Source organism: Papio anubis, chromosome 6 (genome assembly GCF_008728515.1).
Source record: "Papio anubis isolate 15944 chromosome 6, Panubis1.0, whole genome shotgun sequence".
Classification (NCBI taxonomy): Eukaryota; Metazoa; Chordata; class Mammalia; order Primates; family Cercopithecidae; genus Papio; species Papio anubis.
In genome coordinates, this window is record NC_044981.1 from 157,168,847 (window position 1) to 157,185,114 (window position 16,268).

The window sequence follows — 16,268 nt, forward strand, 5'->3', positions numbered from 1 at the left end:
AGACTTGAGGAGACTTCTGTGTGTATTCCTGGAGCTCCTTTTCTCCACAAATACTTTCTCATTATTACCTACCCTAGAAAATCTCAGTTTTATTAGTTACCAAAACTCCAGTCTCTCTTCCCAGTTTAGCAAGACTGCTGTGGAATGCTTTGGTTAAAACTCTTTGCCCTTAAGTGTAGGAAGAGTAATTATGGGGTTGATCTTATTTGTTTCCCTTTCTAAATTATCTCAGGTTGTACTGTCTGCTGTCCAACATGTGCAAACAGTCTTTCCATATTGTTCATACTCACTTATGGCAAGAGGCCAGTTCTTGTCAGACATGCATTTTTTGTCCATGTACCTGCCCATTTTAATCACCGCAACTGTTTACTTCCTGACTTTCATCTGCATTCCTGCTTTTACTCTTCCTGACAACCCATATCCCTTCAGAAAACTGGTGCTTAGAACCCAGTGTGTTCATACAGGTTAGTACTCATACATAAATATAGGCACTAATTACTTCTTCTTCTTCTTTTTTTTTTCTAAGATTGAGTCTTGCTCTGTCACCCAGGCTGGAGTGCAGTGGCATGCTCTCGGCTCACAGCAAACTCTGAATCCCAGGCTCAAGTGATTCTCCTGCCTCAGCCTCCCAAGTAGCTGGAATTGTAGGTACCCACCACCATGACCGGCTAATTTTTGTAGTTTTGGTAGAGATGGGGTTTTGCCATGTTGGCCAGGCTGGTCTTGAACTCCTGACCTCTGGTGATCTGCCCGCCTTGGCCTCCCAAAGTGCTGGGATTACAGGCCTGAACCATTGCACCCAGCCTGAATTTGTTACTTCTGATCCATGTCAAAAATGGCAAACACAAACTTCACTTCAGGGATGAAGGATAGAATGATAGAATTGCATGGTGGAAAGACTGCACGGATCTTTAGTGGGCATTGTGGAATGATACTGTGTCTAAGCATTTGGTCATTTGATCTCCTTAGCTTTACATTAATGAGACTTCACCACCTCCATATATCCTGCTGCTTCCATCAAACTCTTATGAAATATAACAATCCTAAAATTTCTCTTCATTCAGACTCTTTGCTCAAAAGGAAGGTTCCTGAGATGTTTTGCTACAAACTCTGAGTCTATGAGAATTTGAGACCTAGGAAGTAAGTTTGTAGCATGGGTCAGCTAAGAGAAATTTTAGTTGACTATTGTTCCTTTTATGGCTAACATGATAGACATACGCATTTGGATAGTATAATGGGATCCTCCGATGCCAATGTGGTGTCATAGACAACCAAGACTGACATGTTCTTCCCGTGATAGTGGTGGAGAATGTGCCTCGATAACTCTGTCCATCACCTTGGTAGCAGTCCTGGACCCCAGGGCTGTTTTCAGTTGGTGCTGAAATTAAAAGAGAAAATCAATCTCAGCATTGCCTAGAAAAGAGAAACATGTGAAAAAAAATTATGACACACAAAGTGGAATAATCTGAGGATTAACAATTTACACTCTTCTATATTAGTATGCAAATTGAAATGTAGAATAAAGAATACAAATAGACTCATAGGATTCTATAAATTTAATAAGTAGTCGTAAATATTTCAATTCAACCCTGGAAAACTAAAAAAGAAACAAACAAAAAACAGATCAGAGTGCCTATACTTCAAAATTACACTCATGTGATGGTCTTTTGCTTACACCTCTTCTGGGTGTTCGTGAGAACAAGGCAGGAAATCAGGGTGCCATGCATCAGGCTGTGCAGGCTGTAGGTGGTGATTAACTGTCAGTGGGGGGTATACATGAAACCCTTGCACATTTTCCTAGACCACTGCTCCTCCAAAGCAAAAGCCTTCAGATTCTGGGGTATGGAGCAGAAGATCTTGCATCTAGGACTTGCAGGTAAAGACACAATGCCTCTCAGGGAGGAGGAGTACAGGCCAAAATTTTATAGCCTAGGAGGGGAGACAGGGAATCTTGGGCCCAGGATCCCTCATGACAACAAAGCTGACATCCACTACTCTTCTTATCAAAAAACAATGGAGATACATGTTCCATGAGAAGGAGGGATGAGAACACTGAGAAATCCCTTCCCTCAAATCCTAGGTGTGCACAGCCTGCCCAAGATGAAGGTAGACTTGGGAGATAAAGAATTCGGTGGCTACGTATTGCTTCAAAGACTCGGGACAATATGGATCTAATCTAAGTTTCTCAAGAACAACAGCCTCAAAAGCGGCATTCCTCCAAAATGGTAAAGCTGAAGACTGCAATAAACACTGCCTACTTGAAGAAAGGGCTGGACAGGCTTAGGAGCTTGGTAAATCATCACAAATTTGGCAGGATGTTAGAATATCCATCTTGGCTAGGACATTAATATGATTTGTTTGACAATAGGGGAGTTGTAAGTCCAGTGCCCTAGAGGGTCTATGCCCCTTTTAAAGACACCATCCCTCACATGGCACTCAACATCACAGCTCTGGTTCCCCCAGAGGAGGCACTGAAGCTTCCTACCCATTGGCTGCCCATGACTTCACCTTTGACTTCCTGTGCAGCAGGGAAGGCTTCTGCATCACAAAGATTTTGCAACTCTTTTTATCCCAATGTCCGAAGGTATGGTTGTCTGACTGCAGACTTCTTACCTTCTTCAGAAGGAACCTCTCTGCTTGGAACTGGGACCACCATGGGAGTTGCAAGGACACTTGATTCCATCTCCACACATTGTGTCAGGTTGCAGTACTCCCATCTGACTCTGGGATCCATGGTATAACACCAAGGGCGAATCTCAGCATCTGGATTCCTGCAGTAGTTCTTGGTCAGGCCACTGCAAATTCCAAAACAATACAGGTCACCAGAGATTAGAGAAGAAACAACACTACCTGGCACCCTTTATGTTTTGTTGTAACAAAGTGTTAAGCGAATTTGAAATATTCTCACTAAAAGTCCCAAAACAAATGGTCCTCAACTTCTAAACAACTGTGAACATTTCAAAGACAGATTATTATTCTTATTGTAACACATTCAAAGTAATCTATGCTTTATAAGAAAACTGAGAGAAAACATCAATGTGTACAAGAAAGGATCAGAATACACTCCTTCCACCTTCTGCCAAATACATTCCTCTGGATTAACCGAGAGGGATTTTGAAGTGTGTCTTGTAGATTGTTTTATGCACATACAAACGTTTCTCTGTCAAGCTCTCTGTATATCTCTCTAGAAAACTGCATGATCTATTCAGTGTTTGATTTGCTGATTTGTTGTTTACCTAAGGAATCCATCCACATGATTTACATTCATGAATTTATTTACATACAGTTGATTTCAATATCTACTTCTCAGCTTTCAGACCTAGAGGATGCTAAGCAATGGTGCCTCTCTCCTGTTACTCCTGATGGTGATGGATATGCTCCCTCCTTGGTCTGTCATCTGTTTAGCCAGACTTTGGTCAATCATATGGATCTTTTCAAAGAACCTAACTTTCTGTTTCATGGATTTACTCCTTTGTTGGTCTATTTTCTTGTCCACTGAATGTCATTGGTTTGGACTATTTCCTTCCATCCACTTCCCTTGTGTCTTATTTGCTTTTCCTTGCCTAGATATGCAAGCTGGGTCTTATTTAGCTGTGGTCTTAGATCAACAGCTGTCAAAGCTTTTGTTCATAGGAACCCTGCTTTTTTCTTCTTAGCTTTGAATTGCGGCAATTTAACTATGATGTATCCCAGTAAATCACAGAGTTTTGCTCTTTAAAATTCTATACCTGAGTCATTTAGCTTCTTGACTATGAGTTTCTTGTTTTCTGGATATTCGGCATGTTGTGAGCTATCATCACTTCAAGTATAATTTCTGTCACAATATATTTTTCTTCTCCTTCTGTGACTTGCCTAAAACATATATTAAATGTGTGGATTTTTCCTAGATGCCCTTGAGGCTCTGTTGATTAATGGGTTCAGTCTTTGTGTGTGTGTGTGTGCGTGTGTGTGTGTGTGTGTTTGTGTGCCTGTCTGTTGGTCTGCCTGTCTGTCCTGTGGTCTGTGTAGCTCCTATTGAATTATTTTCTAGGTCACCTTTCCTACCGTAATATCTAAAGTGACGATAAGGTCATCCAGTGAGTTCTTCATTAGACGTGTACCTTTTCTCAGTTCTTTAATTTTCATTTGGCTTTTCAATTCTTTTCTTTTCTCCTGCTATTCTGCTTTTGTTTCTCTCATAGTCAGCTTTTGCTGACATTTTCCTGAAACACAGTTCTCAGAGGTGCATTTTAAGTGTTCTCACCAATGTCATCAATTCTATCATTTCTGGGCTTGTTTGTGGTGAGTGATTTTTCTCCCAGTTATGTATCACAGTGAAAGCTTCTTGTGTTTCTATTAAATTTTTAAATAGAAGTCATGCAATGGGAATGCCATATAACTGAGCAACTTGTATTTGTCCCTTGCCTCTAAGCAGGGGTTGAGTTTTTGTCTTGTGGAATGTAGTTAATTTACTTGGAGATCATTTGGATCCTTTTAGACTGGCTTGGAAGAAGGGTTGCTGGAGTGTTTCTGGAGTCACCTTGATTCTAGGAATAAGATGATCCCAATCCCAAAGTACAGCTTTCTTTGGTCTCTACTGAAAGCCCAAAATGTAGTGAGGCGTTTCTCCTCTGAATGGTCAGAATTCAAACATCCCCCAGTGCTATGTGAGCTCTGTCATCTCCATTGAGCTCACTGCTCCCCTGCAGTTGTTCTTTTCCAAGTAGCTTTTCTTTATTGTTCTTTCTTTGTGGAAACTCTCCCTGTGCATACTCAGCTTTGTGTTTAGCCAAAGACTTGAGGAGACTTCTGTGTGTATTCCCAGAGCCCCTTTCCACCACAAACCCCTTCTCATTCTTAGCCAGCCTAGAACATATCAGCTGCCTGAGGCATCGCAGACTCCAGTCTCTCTCCTCAGTTAAGCAAGACTACTGTGGTCAGCTGGGCTCCATCCACTTGTCCTGCAATCCAACACTGTGTCCAGGAAGGAAGACAAGTGAATGATGGGGTTGATCTCCTTTGATTCCCTTTCTTAGTTCTCTCAAGCCTACCATATCTGTTGTCCAACCTGTGAAAACAGTTTTCTCATGTATTTGATAGTCCTTCATGGAGGAAAGGCTGGCATAGCCAGACCTGGGTTTCTGTCCATCTTCCTGAATGTGTAACTCTTCAGCATCTCTACACTTCCTGACTCTTAGCTGCCATCCTACTTTTGCTCCTCATGTGCTGGCAACACATAGATTTTCAGACACCTTGTTCTCACAACCCAGTGTGTTTGTACAGGTTAGAGGAGAAAGTGATTGGAAGATCTCAATGTCAATATAGATATCCTTCACTTGTTACCCAAGACAAACATGGCAAACACAACCTCCACTCCAGGGCTTGGAGATTAGAATGACAGAATTCCCTGGTTGAACTATTGCACTGGTCTTTAGTAGGCATTGTAGAATGGTGCTATTTCTAAGCACATGGTCATATGCTCTTCTGAGCTTTCTATTCATGAGACCTCACCACCTCCAAGTATCCTCCTGCTTCTGTCAACTATGAGAAAAAACAGCTGGCCTGACATTTCTCTCCTCTCAGACCCTGTGCCCAAAGCAAGAAGCCTGAGACATTCTGTCCAACATTCTGGGTCTGAGAGAAATTTGGTCATAAGATGTTAGCTGGAAGTATGTCTCTTCCAGGAGGAATTTAAGTGGGCAGCTGTTTCTCTTGGGAGAAAACTCAAAGACATACCCATTTGGGTAGTATTCTATGGTCCTCTGATGCCAGTGTGGTGTCATAGAGGACCAAGACTGACATGTCCTTCCTGTGACAGTGGTGGAGAATGAACCTCGATAACTCTGTCCATCACCATGGTAGCAGTCCTGGACCCCGGGGCTTTGCTCCATTGGTGCTGAAATTCAAAGAGGAGAAATCAAGTTGAATAATTTCCAGGACACAGAAGCATGAGAAAAAAATATATGACAGAAACAGGACAGTCATCTCTGAAAATGACGACCATGCTCTGTTCTATATTAGGAGGTGGATGGACGTGCCAATAACAAAACTCAAAGATCTATAGCATTCTGGAACTTCAATGAGTTTTTAGAAAGATTTTCTTTAAAACCTGGGCACCAAAGGACAGATCAGAGTGCCTATCAGTCAAAATTGTACTCACGTGCATGTTCTTTGGCAAAGATCTGTTTGGGGTATTCCTGAGAACAAGGCAGGAGACCAGAGTGCCATGCATCCAGCTGTGCAGGCTGTAGGTGGTGATCATCAGTGGGGGTAGACATGAAACTGTCACACATTTCCCCAGACCACTGATCCTCCAAAGCCAAAGCCTTCAGCTGCTGGAAGATGGGGCAGGAAGCAGTCCTGCATCTAGGACTTGCAGGCAAAGACACATTGTCTCTCAGAGAGGGGTACTGGCCAAAATTTTATTCCCTTGGAGGGAAGGCAGGAAATCTTGGGCCCAGGATCCTGCATTGCAACGAAGTAGACATCCACTACTCTTCTTCACAAAAAGCAACACAGATACGTGTTCCATGAGAAGGAGGGGCAAGAACACTAAGAGATCCCTTCCAACAAAGCCTAGATGTGCAGCACTTGCCTAAGATGAAGGTAGACAGGGAGATGGAGCATTTGCTGGCTATGTGCTGCTACCTAGACCCAGGAGGATATGGAACTAAGTATATTCATATTAGGTTTCTCAAGGTTGACAGACTCAAAAACCATATTCCTCTGAAACTGCAAAGCTGAAGTTTGCAATAAATACTGCCTACTTGAAGAAATACCAGAAAAGGCTCACGATGAGCTTGGTAAATCATCACAAATTTGGCAGGATGTTAGCATATCCATTTTCACTAGGACACTGAAATGATCTGTTGAATAACCAGCGTAGTGGTAAGTTCAGTGCCCTAGAAGGTCTGCACACTTCCTAAAGACACCACCCTGTCACGGGGTGCCAAAAATCACAGCTCTGGTTCCCCCAGAGAAGGCACTGAGGCTTCCTTCCCATTGGCTGACCCCGAGTCCACATTCGAATTCTCGTGCAGCATGGAAGGCTTCTGTATCACTAAGATTTTGCAACTCTTTTCATCCCAATGTCCAAGGGTATGGTTGTCTGACCAGAGACTTCTTACTTTGTTCAGAAACAGCCATGGACGTTGCGAGGACACTTGATTCTGTCACTGGACATTGTGTCAGGTTGCAGTACTCCCACCTGACACTGGGATCCATGGTATAACACCAAGGGCGAATCTCAGCATCTGGATTCCTGCAGTAGTTCCTGGTCAGGCCACTGCAAATTATAAAACAATACAGGTCACCAGAGATGGGGGAAGATACAAGGGCACCAGGCACCCTTTACATTTTGTTGCAACAAAGTGTTAAAAAGCAACTCTGAAATATTCTTCCTAAAGGTCCCATAACAATCACAAATGGTCCTCAACTTCTAAACAACTGTGAACATTTCAAAGACAGATCATTATTCTTATTGTAACACATCCAAAGTCATCTATACTCCATTAGAAAACCAAGAGACGTACTCAAAGACGTACCCATTGATCAATGTGCATCAGTGTGTACAAGAAAGGATCAGAATACCCTCCTTCCACCTTCTGCAAAACACATTCCTTTGGATTAGCTGAGAGATTTTGAAGTGTGCCTTGTAGATTGTTGTATGCACATACAAATATTTCTCTGTCTGGCTATGTGAATGTCTTTCTGTAGGAGTACACAATCTATTCAGTGTCTGGTTTGCTGATTTACTGTTTACCTAAGGAATTCATCCACATGATCTACATTCATGAATTTATTCTCATATAGTTTTTCTCAATATCTTCTTGTCAGCTTTCAGACCTGGAGTATGGTATAGCAATGGCTCCTCTCCCCTGTTACTCCTGATGGTGATGGTTGTGCTCCCTCTTTGGTCTGTCGTCTGTTTAGCCAGACTGTGGTCAATCATAGGTTCTTTTCAAAGAACCAACTTTCTGTTTCATGGATTTACTCCCTTGTTGGTCTATTTTCTTGTTCACTGAATGTCATTGGTTTGGATTATTTCCTTCCATCCTCTTTCCTTGGGTCTTATTTGCTTTTCCTTGCCTAGATATTTAAGTTGTGGTCTTAGATCAACTGTCAATATGTTTGTTCACAGGAACCCCCTTTTTTTTCTTCTTAGCTTTGAAATCAGACAATTTAACTATGATGTACCCCAGTAAATCAGAGTTTTGCTCTTTAAAAATCTATACCTGAGTCATTGAGCTTCATGACTCTGTGAGTTTCTCGTTTTCTGTATGTTTGGAAATTTGTCAGCCATCACGGATTCAAGTATAATTTCTGTCACAACATCTTTTTCCTCTCCTTCTGTGACTAGTCTAACAAATATATTAAATGTGTGGATGTTTTCATAGATGTCCTTCAGGCTCCGTTGATTAATTGGTTCAGTCATTGTGTGTATGTGTATTTGTGTCTGTCTTGTGGTTTGTCTAGCTTTACTTGAATAATTTTATCGTTCACTTTTCCTACCACAATGTCTAAAGTGATGATAAGGCCATCCAGTGAATTCCTAATTACAGTATACCTTTTCTCAGTTTTTAAACTTCCATTTGGCTCTTCAATTCTTTTTTTTTCTGATATTATGCATTTGTTTCTCTCATGGTCAGCTTTTGCTGACATTTTCCTGAAATACAGTTCTCAGAGGTATATTTTAAATATTCTTGCCAATGCCATATTTCCTAATATTTCTGGGTCTATTTGTGTTGAGTGATTTTTCTCCCAGTTATGGATCACAGTGAAAACTTCTTTTGTGTCTAGTAAATTTTTAAATGGATATTGCACACTGGGGATGTCATATAACTGAGCAACTTGTATTCGTTCCTAATACAATAGGGTTGTTGTATTACCTCTAAGGAGGGTTGAGTTTACTTTCTTCTGGAAAGCGGTTAATTTACTTAGAAATAATTTGGATCCTTTTAGACTGGCTTGGAAGAAGAGTTGCTGGAGTGTTTCTGGAGTCACCTTGTTTCTAGGAATCTGAAGATCTTACTCCCAAAATACGGCTTTATTTGACTTCTACTGAATGCCCAAGATGTTCATTGAGGTGTCTCTCCTCTGAGTGGTCAGAACTCAAATATCTTCCAGTGCTATGTGAGCTCTGGCATCTCCATTGAGCTCACTGTTCCCTTGCAGTTTTTCTTTCCCTATTAGCTTTTCTTTATTGTTCTGTCTTTGTGAAAACTCTCCCTGTGCATACACAGCTTTGTATTTAGTCAAAGCCTTGAGAAGACTTCTGTGCGTATTCTTGGAACTCCTTTCCTCCACAAATCCCTTCTCATTCTTAGCCAGCCTAGAATGTGTCAGATGCCTGAGGCATCACAAACTCCAGTCTCTCTCCTCAATTAAGCAAGACTGCTGTGGTCAGCTGGGCTCCATCTACTTGCCCTTCAAGGGTCTCCAGGAAGGATACCAGGGACATGGTATGGTTGATCTCCTTTGATTCCCTTTCTCAATTCTCTCAGGCCTATCATGTCTGTTGTCCAACCTATGAAAACACTTTTCCCATGTATTTGTTAATCCTTCATGGCAGAAATGTTGACATGGTCAGAACTGGGTTTCTGTCCATCTTCCTGCATGTGTAACTCTTCAGAATCTTTATACTTCCTGACTCTTAGCTGCCTTCCTACATTTGCTCCTCATGTGCTGGCAACACATAGCTCTTCACATACCTTGTTCTCAGAACCCAGTGTGTTTGTACAGGTTAGAAGAGAAAGTGATAGGAAGATCTGGATGTTGACATAGATATCCTTTACTTGTTGCCCAAGATGAACATGGCTAACATAACCTTCACTTCAGGGCTTGGAGATTAGAATGACAGAAATCCCTGGTTAAACTATAGAATTGATCTTTAGTGGGCATTGTGGAATGGTGCTATTTCTAAGCACGTGACCATATGTTCTCCTGAGCTTTCTATTCATGAGACTTCACCACCTTCAAATATCTTCCTGCCTCAGTCAACTATGAGAAAAGAGAGCTAGCCTGGCCTTTCTCTCCTTTCAGACACTGTGCCTGAAGAAAGAAGCCTGAGACATTCTACCCAATATTCCAGATCTGAGATAAATTTGTCTTAAGAAGTTAGTTGGAAGCATGGCCCTTCCAAGAGAAATGTAAGGGGGCTGCTGTCTCTCTTTGAAGAAAACTCAAGGAAGTACCCATTTGGATAATATTCTGTTGTCCTCTGATGCCAGTGTGGTGTCATAGAGGACCAAGACTGACATGTCCTTCCTGTGACAGTGGTGGAGAATGAGCCTCGATAACTCTGTCCATCACCATGGTAGCAGTCCTGGACCTCGGGACTTTGCTCCGTTGGTGCTGAAATTCAAAGAGGAGAAATCAAGCTGAGTAATTTCTAGAACACAGAAGCAAGAGAAGAAATCTGTGACTGACACAGGACCATTGTCTCTGAGAAAGACTACCATGCTCTGTTCTGTACCAGCAGGTAGATGGACATACCAATAAAACCCAAAGATTCATAGCATTGTAGAACTTTAATGAGCTCTTAGAAAGATTTCCTTTAAAACATGGGCACCAAAGGAAAGATCAGAGTGCCTATCAGTCAAAACTGCACTCATATGCCTACTCTTTAGCATAGACATCTTCTGGGTGTTCCGAGAATAAGGCAGGAGACCAGACTGCTATGCATCAGGCTGTGCAGGCTGTAGGTGGTGATTGACTGTCAGTGGGGGCAAATATGAAACCGTCACACATTTCCCTAGACTGCTAATGCTCCAGAGCCAAAGCCTTCAGCTTCTTGAAGATGGGGCAGGAAGCAGTCCTGCATCTAGGACTTATAGGCGAAGACACATTGTCTCTCAGAGAGGGGTACTGGCCAAAATTTTATTCACTTGGAGGGAGGGGGTATCTTTGGCCCAGGATTCTGCATTGCAACAAAGTAGACATCCGCTACTCTTCTTCTCAAAGACCAACACAGATATATGTTCCATGAGAAGGAGGGGCAAGAACACTGAGCGATCCCTCCCATCAAAGCCTAGTTGTGTAGGACCTGCCTAAGATGGAGGTAGTCCAGAACGATGGAGCATTTGTTGGCTATGTACTTCTACCTGGACCTAGAAGTATATGGAACTAAGAAAAGTCTTATTAGGTTCCTCAAGGATGACAGACTCAAAAACCACATTCCTCTGAAACTGCAAAGCCAAAGATGCAATGAACACTGCCTACTTGAAGAAATATCAGGAAAGGTTTATCATGAGCTTGGTAAATCTTCACAAATTTGGCAAAGTGTTAGAATATCCTTTTGGCTAGGACACTAAAATGATCTGATGAATAACCAGGGGAGTGGTAAGTCTGGTGCCCTAGAGGGCCTGCACCCTTCCTAAAGACACCACCCTCTCACAGGATATTAAACATCACAGCTCTGGTTCTCCCAGAGAAGGCGCTGAGTGTTCCTTCCCAGTGGCTGACCCTGAGTCCACATTCTACTTGGAATTGTGTGAGCATAGAAGGCTTCTATATCACTAAGATTTTGCAATTCTTTTCATCCCAACGTCCTAGGGTGTGGTTGTCTGGCCACAGACTTCCTACCTTCTTCAGAAGAAGCCTGTGTGCTTGGATCTGGGACCACTGTGAGAGTTTCAAGGACACTTGATTCTGTCACCAGACATTGTGTCAGGTTGCAGTACTCCCACCTGACACTGGGATCCATGGTATAACACCAAGGGCGAATCTCAGCATCTGGATTCCTGCAGTAGTTCCTGGTCAGGCCACTGCAAATTACAAAACAATACAGGTCATCAGAGATGGGAGAAGATACAGAGGCATCCAGTACTCTCTAAGTTTTGCTATAACAAAGTATAAAAAAGCAACTTTGAAATATTTTCACTAAAGGTCCATTAATATGCACAAACGGTCCTCAACTTCTAAACAACTGTGAACATCTCAAAGACAAATTACCATTCATATTGTAACACATCCAAAGTCATCTATGCTCCATAAGAAAACTGAGAGTAAACATCAATGTGTACAAGAGAGGATCAGAATACCCTCCTTCCACCTTCTATGAAATACGTTCCTCCAGATTAACTGAGATTGATTTTGAAGTGTGTCTTGTAGATTGTTTTATGCACGTACAAATATTTCTCTGTCAGCCTCTCTGTATGTCTCTATAGGACTACACAATCTATTCAGCATCTGGTTTGCTGATTTGTTGTCTTCCTCAGGAATTGGTCCACATGATTAACGTTCCTGAATTTATTCACCTACAGTTGTTCTCAAAATCTTCTTTTCAGCTTTCAGACCTGGAAGATGCTATACCAGTGGCGCCTCTCCCCTGTTACTCCAGATGGTAATGGTTGTGCTCCCTCATTGGTCTGTCATTTGTTTAGCCAGACTGTGGTCAATCATATGGATCTTTTCAAAGTATCAACTTTCTGTTTCATGGGTTTACTCCCTTGTTGGTCTCTTTTCTTGTTCACTGAATGTCATTGGTTTGGACTACTTCTCTCCATCAGCTTTCCTTGGCTCTTATTTGCTTTTTTCTTTCTCTTTTTTTTTTTTTGGTCTAGATATTTAAGCTGTGGTCTTAGATCAACACCTGTCAAAGTCTTTGTTCGTCGGGGATTCCAGAGAGCTTTTCTTTTTCAAAACACAAGATGAATATTGTATGAGAAACCAACACTGAGAATTTTTTAACACACAAAGTCAACAACTGCCCATTTTCTTAGCCATCAGAGACATGATGCCATTACATACTATGTAACCACTAGAAAACTCCACTCTTCTTTTGTTGGAAAATGAAAGTAAAAAGGGTCAATAGCATCTTACTTTTGACATAGCAAAGTCTTTTAACATCATGGACTGTTTCCGAAGGTACTCAAAGGTCCTCAGGTTTCTCTAGACTACACTTGGAGAATTGCAGTTTGAAATCTTGATTTTTACATGTTTCTGTTTTTCCCTAAGAGCATCTAAAGTTATGTAAAAGCCTAAAGACATTCACTGCATCTCCTAAGTTTGGATAGACTGTGTTATATTCTTACTCAGTTCAAAACTTTTCTAAATTCCTTAGTGATTTCTTCTTTGTCCCAAAGAGTATTTTGAAATGTACCATATGACTCCCAAATATTTGAGAAGACAGCAAACTTTTCATTATTCTTATCTCACCCTATTCTGTTGTGTCCAGGGACACACTCTCTATGACTTTAATTCTTTCAAATCTACGGAGACTTGCTGGAAGGCCACGTGTAGAGTATACCTCAGTGAATGCTCCACGCACACTTTAACATGTATTCTGTAGTTTGGTATAGTGTTAAATAGGCCGAAGTTTTTATTGAGAACAAAGATATTATGTCTAATTTTTTGTATATTTGTTCTAGCCTGTTGTGTTTGGGAAAGATTTATAACCATAGTGAGAGAATCAAGGAAATCTCTAACTCGGAGTGTGGACTTATCTATTTCTCTCTTTAGTTGTGTCAGTTTTTCAATCATATATCACAAAAGCTCTTATTAGGGTAAAACACATTGAGCATTGCTATGTATTCCTCAATGAACACTTTTTACTTCTCTATGTTTCAATGCTTGTGTGGCTCTAAGATTCACACCTCTGTGTGTGTGTGTGTGTGTGTGTGCACATGCGCCAGTGTGTGTGTGTATGTGTGCAGCTATTTCTGTAGATTCTATTGAATTATTTTTCAGTTAATTCTTTCTCTAGAAACAACTCACCTGATGGGGAGACCACCCAGTGAATTTTTCATTTAAGATATACCTTTTAATAGTTCCTTAATTTGGGGGGGCGGAGCAAGATGGCCGAATAGGAACAGCTCCAGTCTCCAACTCCCAGCGCCAGCGACACAGAAGACCGGTGATTTCTGCATTTTCAACTGAGGTACTGGGTTCATCTCACTGGGGAGTGCCGGACGATCGGTGCTGGTCAGCTGCTGCAGCCCGACCAGCGAGAGCTGAAGCAGGGCGAGGCATCGCCTCACCTGGGAAGCGCAAGGGGGAAGGGAATCCCTTTTCCTAGCCAGGGGAACTGAGACACACAACACCTGGAAAATCGGGTAACTCCCACCCCAATATTGCGCTTTAAGCAAACAGGCACACCAGGAGATCATATCCCACACCTGGCCGGGAGGGTCCCACGCCCACGGAGCCTCCCTCATTGCTAGCACAGCAGTCTGTGATCTACCGGCAAGGCAGCAGCGAGGCTGGGGGAGGGGCGCCCGCCATTGCTGAGGCTTAAGTAGGTAAACAAAGCTGCTGGGAAGCTCCAACTGGGTGGAGCTCACAGCAGCTCAAGGAAACCTGCCTGTCTCTGTAGACTCCACCTCTGGGGACAGGGCACAGCTACACAACAACAACAACAACAACAAAGCAGCAGAAAACTCTGCAGACGCAAACGACTCTGTCTGACAGCTTTGAAGAGAGCAGTGGATCTCCCAACACGGAGGCTGAGATCTGAGAACGGACAGACTGCCTGCTCAAGTGGGTCCCTGACCCCTGAGTAGCCTAACTGGGAGACATCCCCCACTAGGGGCAGTCTGACACCCCACACCTCACAGGGTGGAGTACACCTCTGAGAGGAAGCTTCCAAAGCAAGAATCAGACAGGTACACTCGCTGTTCAGAAATATTCTATCTTCTGCAGCCTCTGCTGCTGATACCCAGGCAAACAGGGTCTGGAGTGAACCTCAAGCAATCTCCAACAGACCTACAGCTGAGGGTCCTGACTGTTAGAAGGAAAACTATCAAACAGGAAGGACACCTACACCAAAACCCCATCAGTACATCACCATCATCAAAGACCAGAGGCAGATAAAACCACAAAGATGGGGAAAAAGCAGGGCAGAAAAGCTGGAAATTCAAAAAATAAGACCACATCTCCCCCGGCAAAGGAGCGCAGCTCATCGCCAGCAACGGATCAAAGCTGGACGGAGAATGACTTTGACGAGATGAGAGAAGAAGGCTTCAGTCCATCAAATTTCTCAGAGCTAAAGGAGGAATTACGTACCCAGCGCAAAGAAACTAAAAATCTTGAAAAAAAAGTGGAAGAATTGACGGCTAGAGTAATTAATGCAGAGAAGGTCATAAACGAAATGAAAGAGATGAAAACCATGACACGAGAAATACGTGACAAATGCACAAGCTTCAGTAACCGACTTCATCAACTGGAAGAAAGAGTATCAGCGATTGAGGATCAAATGAATGAAATGAAGCGAGAAGAGAAACCAAAAGAAAAAAGAAGAAAAAGAAATGAACAAAGCCTGCAAGAAGTATGGGATTATGTAAAAAGACCAAATCTACGTCTGATTGGGGTGCCTGAAAGTGAGGGGGAAAATGGAACCAAGTTGGAAAACACTCTTCAGGATATCATCCAGGAGAACTTCCCCAACCTAGTAGGGCAGGCCAACATTCAAATCCAGGAAATACAGAGAACGCCACAAAGATACTCCTCGAGAAGAGCAACTCCAAGACACATAATTGCCAGATTCACCAAAGTTGAAATGAAGGAAAAAATCTTAAGGGCAGCCAGAGAGAAAGGTCGGGTTACCCACAAAGGGAAGCCCATCAGACTAACAGCAGATCTCTCGGCAGAAACTCTACAAGCCAGAAGAGAGTGGGGGCCAATATTCAACATTCTTAAAGAAAAGAATTTTAAACCCAGAATTTCATATCCAGCCAAACTAAGTTTCATAAGTGAAGGAGAAATAAAATCCTTTACAGATAAGCAAATGCTTAGAGATTTTGTCACCACTAGGCCTGCCTTACAAGAGACCCTGAAGGAAGCACTCAACATGGAAAGGAACAACCGGTACCAGCCATTGCAAAAACATGCCAAAATGTAAAGACCATCGAGGCTAGGAAGAAACTGCATCAACTAACGAGCAAAATAATCAGTTAATATCATAATGGCAGGATCAAGTTCACACATAACAATATTAACCTTAAATGTAAATGGACTAAATGCTCCAATTAAAAGACACAGACTGGCAAACTGGATAAAGAGTCAAGACCCATCAGTCTGCTGTATTCAGGAGACCCATCTCACACGCAGAGACATACATAGGCTCAAAATAAAGGGATGGAGGAAGATTTACCAAGCAAATGGAGAACAAAAAAAAGCGGGGGTTGCAATCCTAGTCTCTGATAAAACAGACTTTAAACCATCAAAGATCAAAAGAGACAAAGAAGGCCATTACATAATGGTAAAGGGATCAATTCAACAGGAAGAGCTACCTATCCTAAATATATATGCACCCAATACAGGAGCACCCAGATTCATAAAGCAAGTCCTTA

At 42.2% G+C, this 16,268-nt stretch overlaps 1 protein-coding gene across 3 annotated transcripts in view; it reads right to left on the reverse strand.

Moving 5' to 3' along the window:
- Nucleotides 1–16,268, reverse strand: part of LPA (lipoprotein(a)) — a 132,751-nt gene that overhangs the window by 57,755 nt on the left and 58,728 nt on the right. For all 3 annotated transcript variants that reach the window (XM_031667557.1, XM_031667559.1, XM_031667558.1), the window contains 6 exons: nt 11,563–11,744; nt 10,173–10,332; nt 7,107–7,264; nt 5,716–5,875; nt 2,614–2,795; nt 1,219–1,378 (listed from right to left, as the gene is read on the reverse strand). In XM_031667557.1, the coding sequence (XP_031523417.1) occupies nt 1,219–1,378; nt 2,614–2,795; nt 5,716–5,875; nt 7,107–7,264; nt 10,173–10,332; nt 11,563–11,744 (1,002 nt within the window). The remainder of the gene's footprint in view (nt 1–1,218; nt 1,379–2,613; nt 2,796–5,715; nt 5,876–7,106; nt 7,265–10,172; nt 10,333–11,562; nt 11,745–16,268) is intronic.